The sequence below is a fragment of the Nannospalax galili genome, unplaced genomic scaffold (genome assembly GCF_000622305.1).
Source record: "Nannospalax galili isolate Female #2095 unplaced genomic scaffold, S.galili_v1.0 scaffold702, whole genome shotgun sequence".
NCBI lineage: Eukaryota > Metazoa > Chordata > Mammalia > Rodentia > Spalacidae > Nannospalax > Nannospalax galili.
The window spans coordinates 1,297,703-1,315,994 of record NW_008348657.1 but is presented as its reverse complement, the minus strand read 5'-3'; the positions used below and the strand labels follow the sequence as shown (position 1 = coordinate 1,315,994).

Genomic DNA, 18,292 nt, shown 5'->3' with positions numbered 1-18,292 from the left:
TCAGTCACCAGGGCTTCCTGGAAGGGGCCCAGAAGGACATCACTCTGGCCTTGCTCCATTTTGGCCAAGCCTAGATTCCCGTGGCCCCCCGACCTGTATCCTCCCCTAGCCTGTGTACAGAGTAGCCTGGGAATAGATCCATCTCCACCCCTTGGGTATAAATAGGTCTGTGTGGCTGGCCAGGGAATAGCTGTGCTTGTTTAGGCTGAAGCAAAAGGTAAGTAGAGCCTTCTCGGCTTCTTTCTTTCCTTCATGGGGCACTGGTGGCCAGGAGCTGAGCTATGGGTGGAAGAAGGGGCTGGGGTAGGGCAGAGCCACTACAAAGGGCTGGCTGAATGGTATTTGTTCTGGAGCAATGAGCCGGAGTCAGTGGTGGCCAGATGCTTCAGGGGATAGGACATTGATCACTTCTCTCCTACAAGGCTAGATGTCCAGGTGGGCTGATGTCTGTTCACCACCAGCCTGGGCTTACTGGAGACAGCTTGTCTTTAGTCAAGCAGGACAGCTGGGGCCTTCTGCCTCCTGTGAGCCCAGCTGGGTCCTCAAAGGCAGAGGGACTGGCATCAGACCAGCACTAGGGTGGCCAACAGTCCACTGGGCCTATATCCAGCATGAGGGAAAAACAAGGCTTTGTTGTTGGAGCTGTGAGCAGTAGGAAGGGGCTGGGCCCTGGAGATTCACCAGACTCAGGGGGCTGTGGTTGTCTCAAGCAGTGTCTCTCATCCTGGCTCAGGCCTGGGTCAATGTTATGGCTCCTCGTTGTGTAAAGAGACCTCCTCATGTCCGAAGGCTCTCTGGGGCATATGTCAGGAGAGCTGAGTAGTGCAGAAGTGCTTTGCGAGCATCAGGTTATGCAAAAACGTAGTTCTTTCTTTGTTTGACATTGTGTATGTGTGTGTGGGGGGTGCATGTGTGTGTGGCGGTACACAAACCATGTGCACACGTGGAAGCCAGAAGAGGACACTGGGTGTCCTGCTCTGTCACTCTTGCCTCATTCCCTTGAGACAGGGTCTCTCACTGAACCTAGGACTATGCCGACAGCCAGCATCCTTCTGCCTCTACCACCCACACTGCGGGGGGTACAGGTGCGTGTGGTCAACCTTTACATTCAACCTTTTACATCCAAACTCATGTCCTCATGTTTGTACAACAAGAGCTCTTACCTGCTGAGTCATCTTCCCTGCACCCCCCCCCCACACCATTATTTCAAGAGGCGATGTAGGTTGTGCCTAAGTGCCACCCATGGGATCAGGGAGTCTGGGTCTGAGTCTTAGGTGTGTCATCTGGAGCTGGTCACCAGATCTCTTTCTTCCTCTGCAAAATGGCATTATTGACTCCACCTGACAGCCCCTTACCAAGGGTCTGTCTGTCTCAAGACTGTTTTGGGGCTCTGGACTGACCCATGGACCAAACAGCTCTTGTGGCACTCACATTCTTGTGGGAGGCAGACCAGTGTGGCACATAACAGAAACATAGCTACAGGACACAGAGCTCCTGGTGGCTGGTGCTAGGTGAGGAGGAGGTGAGGGAGGAGTCTAGGGAGCCTTGGGTAAGTGAGGATGTAACAGAAATTAGCTGGTGACATAGGAGAGCACTGAGACAGTTCCCCCCTCCAGCAATGGAAGCATGGCCCTGAGCTGCCATCACAGTGGCCATGGGATGGGGACACAGAAGAGAAACTGGCTAGGAAGGAAGAGAAAGGGGACATTGTGCCCCTCTGTTCTCAGGACCCAGATGAGACCTGACTTTGGATAAACTTGAACCACAGCAGGGAACAGCTGAGAGAAACTTGCTCAGCCGAAGGACAGCTATAACTCACTTCCTGGGACAGTGGCCATGACACAGCTCCCTAGATAGTGCCCATCCACAGAAGCAGCAATGTGGGAGGGGCTGCATCTGCCTCCACAGCTCATCCTACCCCATGTGTACCTGTGATAGGTTCTGGACCCCCGACTGTGCCTTAGTTTACGTTATAGCAAGCCGAATAGCAAGGTCTGGTGGTCATGAGCAGAATTGTTCATTTTGATTTTTCATACCACGAGGCTTTCCCTGAGAATGGTGGACTGAGTCAGATGTGTGCGGGAGGGAGCGGTGTGGTCAGGTCAGGGTCTTCTGCAGTGGGATGACCAGGGCAGAGCAAAGAGCACCTTGTGAGTCTATGAAAGACTCTGTGTGTGCAGCCGAGGCTGGCACCCTGAACTGGGTATGGGAGGCCAGGGTGACCTCAGAGCCTGATGACACCATAGTGACTTTCTGAGATCATTAACTTATAAAGAGAAAGGTTTGTTTTGGCTCATGTGCTAGAGTTCCAGGCCATGTTCAAGTGGACCCACTGTTCTGGGCCTCTGCTGGGGGGTGTTAGATGGCAGTGGCGGCAGAAAAAGACCACATGGCAGAGCCAACTGCTCCCCTTATGGTCAGGAAGCAAAAACATATGTAATAATAATAATCATAATAATAATAATAGAGGAAGAGGCTGGGACCCCACGGCCACAGTCCCTTTCAAAAGCACAGCCCCAGTGACCTCAGGATCCCACTACCCCCTACCCCCTAAATGTCCACATCCCCTCCAACATTACCATGCTGGGCATCCAGCTTTTAAGCACAGGGACCTTGGGGTGATTCGTTGAGTACTGTGGAAGGTGGAAGATTGTATGTGTGAAGATGAGGCAGGGAAATGAAGGCCTCAAGGTAAACTTCAGTCAGTGCTGAGGGGCCACAGCCCAGCAGTGGGGGCTGGGACAAGCAAGGTGAGGGGCAGGAAAGCTAAATCACATGGCATGGTGGTAAGCGCCTCTATGAGAACAAGTACACGTGGTCTACACGGTCAGAAGTGAGCGATCAACAGAACAAGAACTCATCCCCAGAACCAGAAGAGTAACAGATTTGCACAGCCAGTTCGGGAAACTTCCTCCAAGAACCCAGGCTGGCCCCACACACTGTCTGCAACAGCTGAGGCTAGAAGGAAGCTGAGGTTCAAGGTGAAGGGTATCCAGCTCACTGGACCACCCTGCCCCCTGGTCTGTGTCTAGGCAGGGCTCTAAGCCCCAGCCACACCTCTGAGTGTAGGCATCTAATAGATAACAAATCAGTTTCTGGGACAGCATAGACCACTGAAACCACCCATGAATGAGTAGGCTAGGCAGGCATGGGCCACTGAATGACACCCAGCCTATCTGGAGCATGGGACAGGTGGGAAGGACCTGGCTGTGGGCCAGGCCTATGGTGTGGCACCCAATCTTGGCTGTGTGTTAAGAGCTCAGGAACCAATCCTCTGCCACACCTGGGGATTCCACAAAGAACTCACAGCCATCATCATCTGTGTGTCTGGTTCTGTCAGGACCATGTCACAGATAACATGATAACAGAAGGTATTGTCTCCAGTTGGAAGTTCAAGGACAAGGTACGGTCAGGGCTGAGTCCTTCTGAGGCCATGGCTTTTGCTTTGCAGATGCTATTTTCTCTGCTGTGTCATACAATTGTCTGTCTGTGTTTCTCTATCCTGGTGTGTGTGTGTGTGTGTGTGTGTGTGTGTGTGTGTGTCTTTGCATGTATATAGAGGCTGAAGGACAACCTCATCCTTAAGAATGGTGTCCATGTCCTTTGAGGCTGGGTCTCTCATTGGCCTAGAATTCGCCTATTAGGCTAGAATGACTAGCCAGAGAACCCTGCCTGAGTGCTGGGATTAGAAGTATATCCCACCACATCTGGTATTTTTACATGGGTTCTGGGGATCAAATTCAGGTTCTCATGCTTGCAAGGCAAACACTTTACCAACTGTCCTCGATGCATGCCTACATGCAGGCAATACATACATACACATAAAAATTTTTAAATTTTTAAAATTTATTTTTACTTTATGTGTGTGAGTGTTTTTCATGATTGTATGTTAGTGCACCCATGTCAGTAATGCCCACAGAAACCAAAAGAGTGTATTAGATCCCCTGGAACTGGAACTAAGAACACTTGTTGGCTGCCATGTGGGTGCTGGGAACCAAACCTGGGTCGTCTGCAAGAGCAGCCAGTGCTCTTAACCACTGAGCCATCTTTCCAGTCCAGATGCCCTCTTCTTTTTTAAAATATTTTATTTTTTATTTTATGTGTATGAGTATATTGCCTGCATGTAAGTAAGTGTACCCATGTTGTGCAATGTCCATGGAGGTCAGAAGAGGGCATCGGATCCTCTGGACCTGGAATTATGGATGGTTGCTAGTCACCACGTGGGTGCTGGAATCAAATGCAGGTCCTCTGCAAGATCAACCAGTGCTTTTAACCACTGAGCCATCTCTCCAGCCCAGATGCTATCTTCTATAAAGGACACCTGCTGGTTTGTATTAGGGCCCACTGTAAGGACCTTATTTTACTTTAATCACATCTTTAAAGACCCTTTCTTCAAATATAGTCACACTGGAATGGATGGGTGGATCAGGTCTATCCTCCCAGTTGCTTGGGAGTCTGAAGCAGGACAATCACAAGTCAAAGTCTACTTGGGATATAGAGTGAGTTTAAGGCCAGCCTTGGCAACTTATCTATACCCTGTCTCAAAATAAACAGTCAAAAGGGGACTAGAGATGTGGCTCACTTAGTAGAGTGCTTTCCTAGCATGCCTGAGGGACTGGGTTCGATCCCCAGCCTCTTAGAAACTGGAAGTGGTGGTATACACCTGCAATTTATGCACTCAAGAGCTCAAGGCAGGAGGATCTGAAATTTAAGGCCATCCTCATCTGCATAGTGAATTCAAGGCCAGTTGGGATACATGAAACCCAGCCTCAAAAAATAGTAAAGAGTTCTGGCTATGGAGCTCAATGGTACAGCGATTACCTAGCATGCAGAAGGCCCTGGATTCTGACCCCAGTACCCAAACCACAGTCACCTTCCATGCTCTGGGGGTTGGAATGTCAACTCGTAGTCAATGTGTCTTCCATTTGGTTCATCCAGATGTTTTCCATGGGGCTTTGAATCCATTCCTGAACTATTCCTGGGAGTGGGGGGCTTCTCCTGGGCTGTGTATGATTGCCCTGCTTTTGGTTTTGAATGAGTGAATTTATTATACAGCAAGCAAAATTAAAAGTGTAAATAGCAAGTAGCAGATAGTGAGAAGCACCAGATAAACAGAAAACATCATCCGACAGCGACGACTAGAGTAGCCCAGCTGAGAGACCGAGGGCATCATCAAACTGGGAGCTTGTAAGCATCCAGCAGCGATGACCGGGGAACTTGAGGCCGTCAGCTGGAGCTCCCGATGAGCTTTCTCTCCACAGCTGAGCTTTCCATGGCTGAACTTCTGGCCTCTCTTTCCCTCTGCAGACACTTGTACATCATGGAATAAACCATAGTAACCTCTGTTGGGAATAGTTTCCCTTTCAGCTCCTCTCAGGGGCACAGTGTGTTTAGTCTTGGGCTCTTTGGCTGTTCTCTGCCCTTCCTGTCATAGAGTCGGGGGGAGAGCCCATGCCCCAAGACCAGGGGCCTTGGAGAACACTTTGAGACAGACATGCTTGGGTCTTAAATGGAGACGGGGGAAACTGCTTCCTGGGCCAGCATCTTAGTGAGTTGAAACAGCACGTGACAATTTACAGTAGTATGTACATTACATGTGACCACAGGTAATGCTGGGACAGATAAAGGCCTGGCTGCAGGGCCTTCAGCAGAGCTAAATAACCACCAACCATTTTCACAAAATATTATTCCAGGACACACAGAAGCAAGCACTCGGGTCAGCAATGGCTCCCATTGGCATGGGCCTGAAGGCCACCATCTTTTGCATCCTGGCCTGGGCCAGCCTAGCAGCTGGGGACCGGGTGTACATCCACCCCTTTCACCTGCTCTTCTACACCAAGAACAGCTGCGCCCAGCTGGAGAACCCCAGTGTGGAGACACCCCCAGAGCCGACCTTTGCACCTGTGCCCATTCAGGCCAAGACCTCCCCCGTGGATGAGGAGAGCCTGCGTGACCAGCTAGTGCTGGCTGTAGACAAGCTGGGGATTGAGGACCGACTGCGGGCTAAGCAAGTTGCAATGATAGCCAACTTCCTGGGCTTCCGCATGTACAAGATGCTGAATGAGGCAGGGGGCACAACCAGCTGGGAGATCCTCTCCCCACCAGCTCTCTTTGGCACCCTCGTCTCTTTCTACCTTGGCTCCTCAGACCCCACAGCCAGCCAGCTTCAGGCACTACTGGGTGTTCCTGGAAAGGAAGGAGATTGCACCTCCCGGTTGGATGGGAAGAAGGTCCTCTCTGCCCTACAGGCCATTCAGGGTCTGCTGGTTGCCCAGGGCAGAACCAGCAGCCAGGCACAGGTGCTGCTATCTACAGTAGTGGGCCTGTTCACAGCCCCAGGCCTGCACCTGAAGCAGTCATTTGTGCAGGGCCTGGCCCCCTTTGCCCCTGCCATCTTCCCACGCTCTCTGGACTTGTCTACTGATCTGTGTCTCGCCACCGAGAAGATCAACAGATTCATGCAGGCCGTGACAGGGTGGAAGATGAACTCGCCCCTGGCGGGGGTCAGCACAGACAGCTCGCTGCTTTTCAACACTTATGTTCACTTCCAAGGTGAGGCAAACCCTCAGGTCAGTGCTGGCCCTGGCTGGTACCAGGGGAGGCATTCTGGGTTTCCATGTGTCTCCACGGCCTGTGTGGGAGATGGCCAGGAGGCAGCATGTTCCTTCTACCTCTGTCTACTGGTGAAGCAATAGAGACTCAGGGAGCAAACCTTGCTGGGGGGGGTGGGGTAGGGGGCACAGCTCCACCTCCCGACCCCATAGCCATACTCTGTGCTGGATAACACTAACATGTCTGGAGAAGTCTGGGACTAGGGTGTTTGGCCCATGCAGGAATACCTGACTTGGTTTGCTTGCTTATGTAGGGAAATGCCTGTATATCCCTACCCCAGAGGCTGCTTATTCATTCAATAAACTCTCACTACTGACAAGACTGGCCAGGAGCCTCAGAGGTGCAGAAAGCCTTGTCTTCCAGTAATGATAGAGACCCCTAAGGGCAAAGTCCCAGGGCAATACTGCAGGGAACAGTTCTAACTGTGTGGCCTCAAAGGCAGTGAGGGGAAACAGACTGGAGAAGGCCAAGGGCAGATGTCCTTGCAAAGGCTAAGGAGATCAGGATAGGATGAGGGCAGAGGGGCCGGCTGGGCTGAAGGAGCAAATGCACTGTGGGAAGGGTGGGTTTTCCTGCTCCAGTGGGCTGAGTGGAACAGTCCTGCTCATAGGAGGTAGGCCCTGAGGCCTCTGATAGCCCTACAGATGTGAATGCCATCCAAAGGCATGCAGTGATCCAGGCAACTATCCTGGGAACATGTGCCAGGGTAGCAACTCTTCAGATAGATGGTTGGTAGGGGAGGGTTACATCAATGAGGAAGATGTGCCACAATGGAGTAGAGGCAGAGGGGTCAATGCCTGCCATGACAGTGTCTGCATTCTGTAAACTCAGGGAAAGACCTTGGTCTGCCTTAGGACCAGGGAAGTGAGAGGTCAGATTGTCAGGAAGGCCAGAGGCAGCCCTGCTGCACCATAAGTTGGAAGGGAACCTGGGGCTGAGCCACAGTCCCTGGAAAGGCTCCTGGGAAAACTCATTGAAAAACAATGCTGACAGGGCAAAGGTGTCAGGGATAGTATCTTGCCTTGGAGGAAGGCCTGTCCCTACAACCCAGACTGCAGAGTTGGGAGGGAACAGAGAAGGCATGGTCGGGGGAGGAGAAGGGAGAGGAGAAGGGGAAAGAGGAGGGGGAGGGGGGAGAAGAAAAGAAAGTGAAAAGGGAGGAGGATGGGGAGGAAGAAGAGAAAGAGGAGGTGGAGGAAAGTGAACCATGCCAACACTGAGTCGTTTGCTCACCTGTATTCTGTCCTGACCTTGCTGCTGCCTGACCTTTCCTGCCTCAGTTTCCACCTGATGGAGGCCCACCATCTTCTTGCAATCTGTGAGGTTAACAGGATGTCTTAGAAGCTCCAGGTCCCATTAGGAATGGCCTGGGGAACAGTTGATTGTGTGTATCTAGTGAAGCCTAGAGGTTTTGGGCTTATGATCCCGGTGCCCTTTGCCCAGTACTTGCTGTCCTCAGGGCTTGGGTGGCCCTGGTAGGTTCCATGACACCAGGTGACATGACCTGAGGAAATTTACTCAGCTGATGAGCTGTGTTCCAGGGAAGGGCAGCCACCAGCCTCAGGTCTCAGTGTCTCTCTGGAGGCAATTTCCTCTTTCTATTTTAGTTGCTAGAGGGACAAACTCTGTGCTTTTCCTCTAAACTGAAAAGCCCTGCTGAGGTCCTGGGGACTGAGGAACTACTACCCCTGCTTCTTGTTCATAGGAACTTCATGCATATAACAGGGTCTCTCTATGTAATGCAGACTACCTTGAACTCTGAGCAATCCTCCTGCCTCAGCCTTCTAAGTGCTGAGATTACAGGGGTGAGCGACTCTCATGGCCTTTTGGGAATGGCTCTTATAACCACCCAGAGGGCTCTGGTTAAGAGGGCTTCACTCCTCTGAGATAAGGACCTGGTGGAGCCAAGCCATGTCTAGGCCCTTCATACAGGAGCCACACTGGACACCCTTGACGACTCCGGGCAGCAGGGCGCCTGCTTCTTAAGCATCCTCTGTAGAGCTGGGCCTGTACCACAACCCCATCCTCATCTCCTCAGATACCTCCTTCAGAATGAAAGGGAAGACTGGTGGCGTGTCTGAAGTCAGTGTAGACAAAGGGGCCGTCATGAAGCCATTCCAAGTAACAATGCCATGAGTACTGGTGTTGGCCCCATCTGTGGCATCCAGTGGGGCGGCTCAGCCTGTGCTGAGAATCCTTCTTGCCACCTCCCTAGCTCACTCCTATCCTCAGCCTTGTGTGGGGGAGGGGAAAGGAGACTCAACCCCAAACCAAGGACTGTGCTTGGTGTCATTGGTTATCACCGTCTTTACATCTATCTCCGTGGCAAGAGATGTCAAGAGCTGGAGTCTTGGTCTGGGGATCTGGACTAGCTGCAATCCATGATGTGGGGTGGGAGGTGGGGACTGAGGAAGCTCCAGCAGGCTCCGCTGCAGCTGAATGAGGTAGACATGTAGACAGAGGGAAGTGACTCAGTGATGTCACAAGAGTGGGCACAGGTCACTCTAGGTTTGTCTAACCCTGCTGAGTGTCCAACAGAAGAGAGCCTCATGTGAACCATGGGCTATGGGTGCAACTGGGGTGTCTGTGTAGGCTCACCGATGGCAACAAAGAGACCCTGTGATGAAATGCTGACAGTGGAAGTCGGGAAGCAGGGGTTATGTCAGCAAGTGCACTTTCTGCTCAGATCTGCTGGAAATCTAACACTGCTCTAAAAAATAATGTTTAAGGTGTGTGTGTGTGTGTGTGTGTGTGTTCACTTGCATCTGTGTGTACAGGAAGATGTTGGGTGTCTTTCTCTATTGTTCTTTACCTTATTGAGACAGAGACTCTTACTGAACCTAGAGCTCACTGTTTCAGCTAAAGCGGCCAGTGAGCCCCAGGGATTCACCCCCACTACCCCGCCCGTGTTGGGTTACAGATCTGCACACCTGGCTTTTACATGCACTTGGGGCCCTGAACTCAGATCCCCAGGCTTCCATAGCAAGCAGCTCATCCACTGAACCATCTCCCCAGCCCAAAACACCTTTCTCTCTCTCTCTCTCTCTCTCCTCTCTCTCTCTCTATCTCTCTCTATCTCTTTCTCTCTTGTTTTCATGCTTTTTTCTTTTGTTTCTCTCTCTCCTCTCTCTCTCTCTCTCTCTCTCTCTCTCTCTCTCTCTGTGAGTTTAATGGATCTGGGTATCTGGGTTGATCTTGCCTGGTCAGGCAGAAGCAGGCTGAGTCCGTGTGTGTGACAGGTGTAAGAACTCCAGCTTCACACCAGCTTGCACCATGACTTCTACAGCTGTCAGAACCTCTGTGGGGAGTTCAAGTGGCTGGACATGGGAGGGTGCCTAAGAGAGTGAAGTTCCAAGGCCAGGACAATGCATCTTGGTGGCAAGGAAGCTGAGACTGGAGTCAAGGCGAGAGGGCTCTGGGAGTGGGCCCATCCATGGCTGGCTGCTGACCCTCCCTCCTGGTCTCTGCTGTTTTCAGGGAAGATGAAAGGCTTTTCCCTGGTGCCTGGACCCCAGGAGTTCTGGGTAAACAACAGCACCTCAGTGTCCACCCCCATGCTCTCGGGCACTGGCACCTTCCAGCACTGGAGTGACCCCCAACACAACTTCTCCATGACACGCGTGCCCCTGGGTGAGAGCACCGCCCTCCTGCTGATCCAGCCCCACTGTACTTCAGACCTGGACAGGGTGGAAGTTCTCGTCTTCCATCACAACCTCCTGACCTGGATGAAGAACCTGTCCCCTCGGTAGGAAGGGTGGGCCTCCATGGAAAGCGGAGTTGAACGAGTCATGGCACATGGTCTGTCCATGTACACATGGGGGCTCCCCTTGCTGCTACCACTAGCAGTGTGGCTATGCGCTTGCTGTCTGTGATGCTTTTCCAAGAAGTGGATGAGATGAAGGTAGACAGAGCTAATAGGACAGAGTGCCACACAGACCACAAGTACCATGTCCCTCCACAGAGAGGCAGTGAGCCAACAGACCATTACCTTATTTTTTTTTTATTTATTTTTTTATGTGTATGAATGTTTTGCCTGCATGTATGCAAATGCACCCATGTCATGCAATGCCCAAAGAGGCTAGAAGAGGACATCAAATTCCCTGGAACTAGAATTATGGATTAGCCTCCATGTGAATGCTGAGAACAGAGCCCCAGGTCCTCTGCAAGATCAGCCAGTGCTCTTAACAGCTGAGCTATCTCTCCAGCTCTGAAACAGTGTAGCCCTGACTGACCTGGAACTCACTAGTAGACTAGGCTGGCCTCAAACTCACAGAGAACTCTCTGCCTCCCGTGTTAGGATTAAAGGTGTGTGCCACCATGCCCAGCTTATTTTGGCTTTTTGAGAGGGTCTAGAATTTGTGACAATCCCATGTTGTAGCCCTCAAGTGCCAGGGTGGCAGGAGAGAGCTATCATGTCTGGCTAACAGCCTGTTAATTTAAAGGCGCTTCTTGGCTTTTCCCCAGAACATGCTCCCTATGCAGCCAGGCTCTGAGAATGAAGGGCAGACAGACCTTCTGGGTCTTCCTCCCATTTCAGACCACATGAAGGTTTTCATTGTGTTTGTTGCTGAGAATTTCCTGCAGATGAGGATGCTGTGCTGGGGGACACAAACACTCACCTCAGGACACTAACAACAGTCCAAAGAAACAACTCCCCTGCCAAATCCAATTTCGCTGAATTTTCACGAGCATGTGCCACCCATAGGCAGCTGCATCATCGCAGAGCCCACCCCAGCATGGGAGCCCACACACAAGCACTGCCTCCCTGGAGCTCCCTCACAGCTTGCAGCAGCTCCACCAGTCTCCTCTCCCAAGCAACTGTTTCCTGCTTATATAAATGTGGGGCGGGGCTTGTGACTTGTGTGACTACCTCAGCTTGCTGAGTAGTCTGTTTCAGTTTGGAGTCCATCACCCTGACTGAGCAAAGGCTTAGATCCCCCGCCCCGCTTCTTCAGTGGGTAGAAGCATCCCAGGACCCCTAACAGCATTGTTTCCCCAGGGCCATCCGCCTGACCCTGCCCCAGCTGGAGCTGCGAGGATCCTATAACCTTCAGGACCTGCTGACCCAGGCCAAGCTGCCCACCTTGCTGGGTGCCGATGCAAATCTGGGCAAGATCAGCGACACCAACCCCAGAGTGGGAGAGGTGGGTGTTTCCCTGAACCCCAGGGGAGGGTGGATGGGGACCTAGAGGAAGCTGTGGGTGGGGCTGGTGGGGCTGGAGAAAAGGAGGACAGAGCCGTAGGTCTAGACAGAGGTGGGAGAGAAATCAGTGCTCTGGACTTCCCAGCAGCAGCCTCCACCCAGCCCTTCTCTGGCTCCAGTACACCTGTCTTTGCTCAGTCTAGCCTTGTAGCCTCTGAGATGCTGTAGCAGGTCTGGCTTGGGGGAGTAGCCCCCAGCCTGTGCCCTGAGCAGATCAGCAGTGGACAGGGAACTCTGCAAAATGGAGGGACACACCTAGATGCTCTCCGCACTGTGCTGGGTGCTGTAGTGAACAGGGTCACTATAGGGGGCATGAACCCACTGTGCTATTTTGGCCGAGCGTTAGGGGACAGCACAGTAGCAGGTGGGGACACGGGTGTGTGACATGCTGGGTGGGAGTCACTATGTGAGCTGGGTGTTTGTGATCTGTGCCCACATAGAGGGCAGATGTGTATGACCATCCTCCTGGCAGGCTGGGCAGTGTCCTTCCCCAGGTAGTACATAACACAGCCCCTGGTCCTGCAAGCCCTCCTGCAGGAAAGAGGCCAATGTCTCTGCTTTGCAGGTCCTCAACAGTGTCCTCCTTGAACTCAAAGCTGTCAAGGGAGAGCAGCCGACTGAGTCTGCCCAACAGTCTGGCTCACTTGAGGTGTTGGACGTGACTCTGAACAGCCCATTCCTGTTCGCCATCTATGAGCGACACTCAGGTGCACTGCACTTCCTGGGCCGCGTGGATAACCCACAGAGTGTCGCATGAGGCCTGGCAGCCTCCTGTAGGCCTCTAAGGCTTAGCCACGGAGACAAGGCCAGTTGCAGAGGGCTATCCTGGGTAAAATCAGTGCTGTCACCCAGGCTTTCCACCACTCCGAGGAAGAGGCCATCTCCTTGGTGACCTGGCACTACCCATGAATAATGAGGAACAGAATTGGCCTCCCAGGGTTTGTATGGAGACTGGGGTAGGAGCCAGAAGCTGGTGCTCAGCACAGGACTACTGTTCTGGAAAGAATTTGGACCCAACAACTGTTTGTGAAACCAAGACATTCCCTTTTCATCTGAGAACAGAAATTGGGTTTTAACATTAAAATACACATTGTCCCTTTGCTTTGGGTTTGCATTTAGCTTACTGTGAGACCAGTCCTTCAGAGTCCCTACAATACCTTAATTTTCTTTCCCATGGTACCATTCAAGTTTTGAAAAAACTGCGTGAAACACCCCATCACCTGAATTCACACTAGATTGTAACACAATGCCAATGATTCCTGGCTTTGCTGGTAATTATTTTTTGGTAAGTTAAAGGATTCCTAGCAGAAGACATGCTCGGTTCAGCAGGCTGTGAGATGCTGGGTGGAGGAAGGGAAAGTCCGTCCCCAGGAGGCACTGAGACCTGAGTGAGTGTCTGTTTAGGAGCTTCTTCCACCCAAGACATGGGGCTGCATCCTGGGACTCTGCCTGTCCTCAGGGTTAGATCCACAGCCTCCAGATCTGGGGTAGCACGGATGGTATGTGTGTGCTGAGCAGGTCTCCTCACTGTACACTGAAGCGGGCAAATACTTCAGTGTGTTGGCCAGAGGCTTCAGCGGCAGCAAGTGCGGATCCTGGGTCAGCACATGGGTGCGGCCTGCTCGTGTGCCAGGCCTTGCCTCTTCAGACAGGCTGCTCCTGAGACCAAGGTTGGGACACGGCCCTCAGGACAGTTGGGATGTGTTCCTGTGACGGAAGTCCATCTTCACAGAAGAGCCACGTCTTGTCTCAGCTTTTCTCTCCCCAGTCTGGCTCCCGTCCCTGGACTATCCTGTCTAGTTCCACCCTATGGGTGTGGCCACAGACTAGCCCATCCCACTCATGCCAGGTGTGTGATAAGCAGCATGGTGAGGGATTCACGTACCACTGTGTAACTGGTAGCCAGCTCCTCAGCCTCCCTGTCCTTATGTGTAAAATAGGAACTGCCAGGTTGAGTACATTAACTGCCATTAAAAGAGGTCATGACCCTCATTCTAGACCTGCTTGGGGAAGGCAGCGTATTATTTTTCTCCTGGTTGTGACAAAACATGACAAAAGCCAACACAAGGAAGTTTATTTTGGCTTTGTGAGTGGTGGGGGAGGCACAACAGCAGCTGGTCACACTGTCTGCAGTGGGCAAGGAGAGATGAATGCCCACCTACTTTCAGGGTAGGTCTGCCTACTGACTGAGGAGTTATCCCAACCTAGAAACTCCCTCACAGGCATGCCCAGAGGGCTTTTTCCTTTGGTGATTCTAAATCCCATCAGGTTAACAAGATTAGCCATCACAGAAGTGCAGGCAGGCAATAGCGGTGGGCTGATACCCAGGCTGGGACCCCTGGGACATGAGACAGGTCCCTTATAGGGCAAGATTAGGGTTAGCCCTGGCAGCTGGAGAAGGCAAGGAGGTTCTCTAGTCCTGGAGGAAGCTCAGCCCTACCCACCCACACCCAGGCAAGCCATTTCAGTCACAGGAAACTCACTGGGCAATCCTTCTATGTGCTCCATGGCTCCCAATGCTGTCCTGGGGAGTCTCTGCAGGCCAGCCTCCCCTGCAGCACAGATTCATAATTGGACCTAACTGTTCCTCCCTGCTGCGCCTCGGGGAAACCCAGGACCAGGTAAACACAGGGCTGACACAACACTTAGCAGTGCCAGGGAAGTACTGGCTGTCTCGGGTTCAGACAGTATCACCCCTACAGTACAGCTGGGGGAGGGTTTGAGTTGTGGGACCCCACAGCCTCCTCCTCCTCCCTCACCACTTGCCTATCAGCCACACCAGAAGCCCTGGGCTGGTACCACAGGAGACACTACACAGCTGATCGCTGAAGCACAGGGGCCTGAGCCAGGCCTGCACCGTCCTGGGATCCAATCCTGTCAGCTGAGCTCTGCTTTGTGACAAACTATAAGCTGCTGAGCTGGAAGCCAGTGGAAGTCCTGCTGACCAGCGGGACCTGCAGCCCTTTCCATGGGCTGCCCTCCTCAGCTCTGCAGGCTCACCTTTCCCACCTCAGTCAGTGCTCTGTGCACTAAAGCAGAGTAGATGTAGCACAGGGTACTTAAAAACAGGGTACAGCTTGAGCCGCGGCAAAGGTGATGGCTCCTTCAGAGGGTGGTGCCCCCAACAACAGCAACTCTGAACTGCCTTGAGAACCAACAATCACTTGGTGTTTGGCCATCATGTTAACAGTCATTGAAGGCAACCTGGGAGATGAAGCTTCCAGGCTTCAGGTCCCTAAATGGACTGGCTCCTCTCTTCTGGGATGGAGTATGCCAGAAAGCAGCAAACTTGCATCTGAGATGGCTTTTTAGGTTGCATGTTGAAGTTGGAAAAAAAATTTGAACAGAAACATACTACTTCACCTTCAAACGATGGAATTTAAAAAAAGGCTCTCACCAGGGGAACTAATGAACAAAACAAAAGGAGAGCTCTTCTGCGGGAGCCGTTAGATTTTTGCCTGAACATCCTGTTCTCAAGCCCAGAAACAACAGGGAGGCTGGAAGGCGATCCAGAGTCAGAGCTAACAGGGTCCAGGGGAGGCCTCCATGCCCACTCTGGACCACTGATCTTTATGGGCTGAGGCTGCAATATGGGTCTGGAGGTATCCTGCCTGGGCTCAAATCCACCTGTCAGTCATCTCAACTCCTGCTGCCTCATCTGTAGGATAGAAACAATAAAGCTGGAGTTGGGCTGAGGACCCTGCCCTCTCTTTTCTAGAATCCAGGAAAAGGCAGAGCCACCAGGGAACAGGGACATATAGGTCCCCTTGGGTGAGGGCCATACTCTGCATGTGGAATCATGCAAGTTCCAGTAACAGCACAGTTCCCTGGGAGGGGTCCCTGCCCTGTACCTGCAGTGGCCCGAGGCCTACTGGCCTCTGTACTGGTGCTGGTGCGACTTGTCTACCTATGGGACAGAACCACTATGTGCTAGAGGGAGGTCTACACACAGGACCCTTCCAACTGTGCTGAAGGGATGCATGTCACCACAGGTGCACAAGAGCCACTTGTACTGATTTCATAATTTACAGGCCTGAAACAAACATTTCTTTTAGGAAAGGACCTTTCCTAGGGCTCTGGCTCCTGCCAGAGGTGTGGGTAGAAGACCAAAAGTGCTGTTCTCACGCACTAATGGGGACAGCCACCTTGAGGTCTCTCAGGCCAGGTCAACAGTGTCTCCCAGGTCAGGGACAGTGCTTCCCCTGCAGGATCAGGACAACCTGCTAGCCACACTTATTTATTTTAATCCTACTGTAGAAATCAGCTCTTCCACATTAAGATTTACAACAAAAATAAAACAATTTGTTCTGTAAACTGTAGTAAAAAGTCTCAAATGTCTTAAAAACTATCTTCCATACAATGGAAAAGGCTTGTTGTTCTTTCTGGGTGAAAGATAGTCCACGTGCACTGGGCAGGAGTAAGGGCTGCTGCTGAGTGACTTCAGGCCCTGCCAGGACACCTAGGGCTGCTCTGCCGTTGCCTGGTCCCTGGCAGTGAGGACAAGCTCTGTGATGGCCGGGAAGCTTTTGATGTCACTGGTCTGCAGGCCCATCTTTTGTATCTGTAAAGGCGACAAGAATTCATTGTCACCATGATGAGAGCTGACTAGGAAAAAGACCCTCATAAAATCAGAACCCACCCTCCCTGCCCTCCACTAAACCAAAAAGACAGCTCCCAAGGACTCAAGGGATGCCTTTTATGTTAGAGCAAGGAATCTGCTTATAATAAAACTTCCCGTTTTGGGTCAAATGCTTTGTATTCTAAGACGCTGGCATGTTCAAATTCCTCAGCCCATCACAGCAGACTCCCCGGGTAAGAGCCTCTTGTGTGGGCTTTAGAAAATGCTGAAAGGAAAACTGATGTGAAAAGAAATAAAGACGCAAATTATTCTTTAAGTGTTCTCCCTCTCAGCACATGCCCAGGAACTTTTTCTCAGAGGCTGATAAAGACATGGCCGTACAGCAAGTGCCCGTTCTTCCTCTCCACTGTCTACAGCAAGCTCTTTTGCTTGTGGGAAGACTTTATACTTCTCTTATGGAACATATTGGCTAGGTACCTCTGAGCAGAGTGGAAACTCACTGCTATGTGCTACACCTGGAAGCTCTGTGGCACCAAGGATGCCGCCACACCACCTCATGGAAGGGCTACATCCTGCTGTATCAGCCATCCACAACTCTGGAATCTGTTTTATGGGGCAGAAGGACACAGACCTGCTGCTGGCCCAGGGTTGTGAGCAGATAAGCATATGTGCAGACGACCCCAGCAAACGTCAAGAACAGCAGGGCCAATCCTGGATGTCGAGAGAGGAAATGCTCATGGTCTCCTGCCTTTTCTTCCCCTCCTAGGTGCAAATCGTCTTTCATAGGAACTTGGGTCTAACGCTTTCCTATCATTAGCTTTCAGAGCCTGGCTCAAGGCCATGGCTATTACCTGCTCTCCCAGGTACTCCACGTCCAGGGCCAGCTGTAGACGGATCTTGTCATCATCGCTCATGCCACTGCTGGGGCCAACAGGGTTGGTGGTGGTGGCTCTCCTGGCTTGTTTGAGCCGTTTCAGGCTCTCTTCCATCTTCTTCACAGAGTTTAGTACATCTGACACTGTCTCAAAGTACCTTGTGTAAAAACAGTAACAAAACATACTAGGGACACCAAGCTGGAACTGGCTTTGTAAGCAAAAGAGATTCTGAAGATGGAAACTCATATGTAACACCACCGAATTGTGGTAAATACTTCATGCTCTTAAGACTGTAAGGTAGGTTGGGCGAGATCTGGCTTTGGTAGGCTAAGGCTGAGATCCTAGCAGACAGCCTGAGAAGGTAGGTTCAGATCTCCATTAGGGTAGCGGCTTGGAGCTCAGCAGACCGCCAGAGAGTGCTGGGTACTGACCTCCCTCTGGCCTCCAACTACCAGAGGGCCTGACAACCCAGGGGACTGCCTGACAGCCCGGATCCTGGTGAGCTTCCCCTAATTGTGCCATACCACCCCTCTACCTGGGATTTTGTGAGGCTCCTCCCAAGCCCCAGGGCAGATCTGGTTTTGGTAGGCTAAGGCTGAGATCCTAGCAGACAGCCTGAGGGTAGGTTCAGACCTCCATCAGGGTGGGTTCAGACCTCCATCAGTGTAGCGGCTGGGATCTCAGCAGACCCCCAGAGAATGCCAAGTTCTATACCACCACCCCCCAGCCTCCCTCTGGCATAGAGTTGACAACACACGGGACTGCCTGAGAGAGCCTAGATCCTGCCTCCACGTGGTGAAGGAAGCCTGAGTGTACCTGACTGGAACCTGAATTGGGCTTCGGTGGGTACCCTGAATAACTGATCTGAAGCCATCAGTTCCCTCTAAACCTGAGAGAACCTGAAGCCTGTACCAACCAGCTTTACATAACCAATAAAGAAAGGATTTAGGCACCCAGATAATACAAACAGAAGCATAATTCAACTTAATTCTCATATCAGAATCATAAACAACAAAAGAAATT

At 51.8% G+C, this 18,292-nt stretch overlaps 2 protein-coding genes across 2 annotated transcripts in view; one reads left to right on the top strand and one right to left on the bottom strand.

Moving 5' to 3' along the window:
- The first annotated feature begins 111 nt into the window (after positions 1–111).
- Positions 112–12,933, top strand: Agt (angiotensinogen). The gene is made up of 5 exons (XM_008845783.3): positions 112–217; positions 5,694–6,552; positions 10,090–10,357; positions 11,612–11,756; positions 12,381–12,933. The coding sequence occupies exons 2-5, from the start codon at positions 5,724–5,726 to the stop codon at positions 12,570–12,572; spliced, it is 1,434 nt and encodes a 477-aa protein (XP_008844005.1). The 5' UTR covers positions 112–217; positions 5,694–5,723; the 3' UTR covers positions 12,573–12,933.
- Positions 12,934–16,039: 3,106 nt separating this feature from the next.
- The window catches only part of Cog2 (component of oligomeric golgi complex 2), a 43,433-nt gene continuing 41,180 nt past the window's right edge, over positions 16,040–18,292 (bottom strand). The window contains exons 17-18 of the mRNA XM_008845784.2: positions 17,246–17,426; positions 16,040–16,376 (exon numbers count right to left, since the gene is read on the bottom strand). Of these exons, the coding sequence (XP_008844006.1) occupies positions 16,275–16,376; positions 17,246–17,426 (283 nt within the window). The 3' untranslated portion in view covers positions 16,040–16,274. The remainder of the gene's footprint in view (positions 16,377–17,245; positions 17,427–18,292) is intronic.

Bases quoted from the DNA above. Each gene is read 5' to 3' on its own strand.
- Agt (XM_008845783.3), top strand. From the start codon at position 5,724: ATGGCTCCCATTGGCATGGGCCTGAAGGCCACCATCTTTTGCATCCTG. The intron at 10,358-11,611 runs GTAGGAAGGGTG...TTGTTTCCCCAG, and splicing joins ATGAAGAACCTGTCCCCTCG to GGCCATCCGCCTGACCCTGC. The intron at 11,757-12,380 runs GTGGGTGTTTCC...TCTGCTTTGCAG, and splicing joins CCAACCCCAGAGTGGGAGAG to GTCCTCAACAGTGTCCTCCT.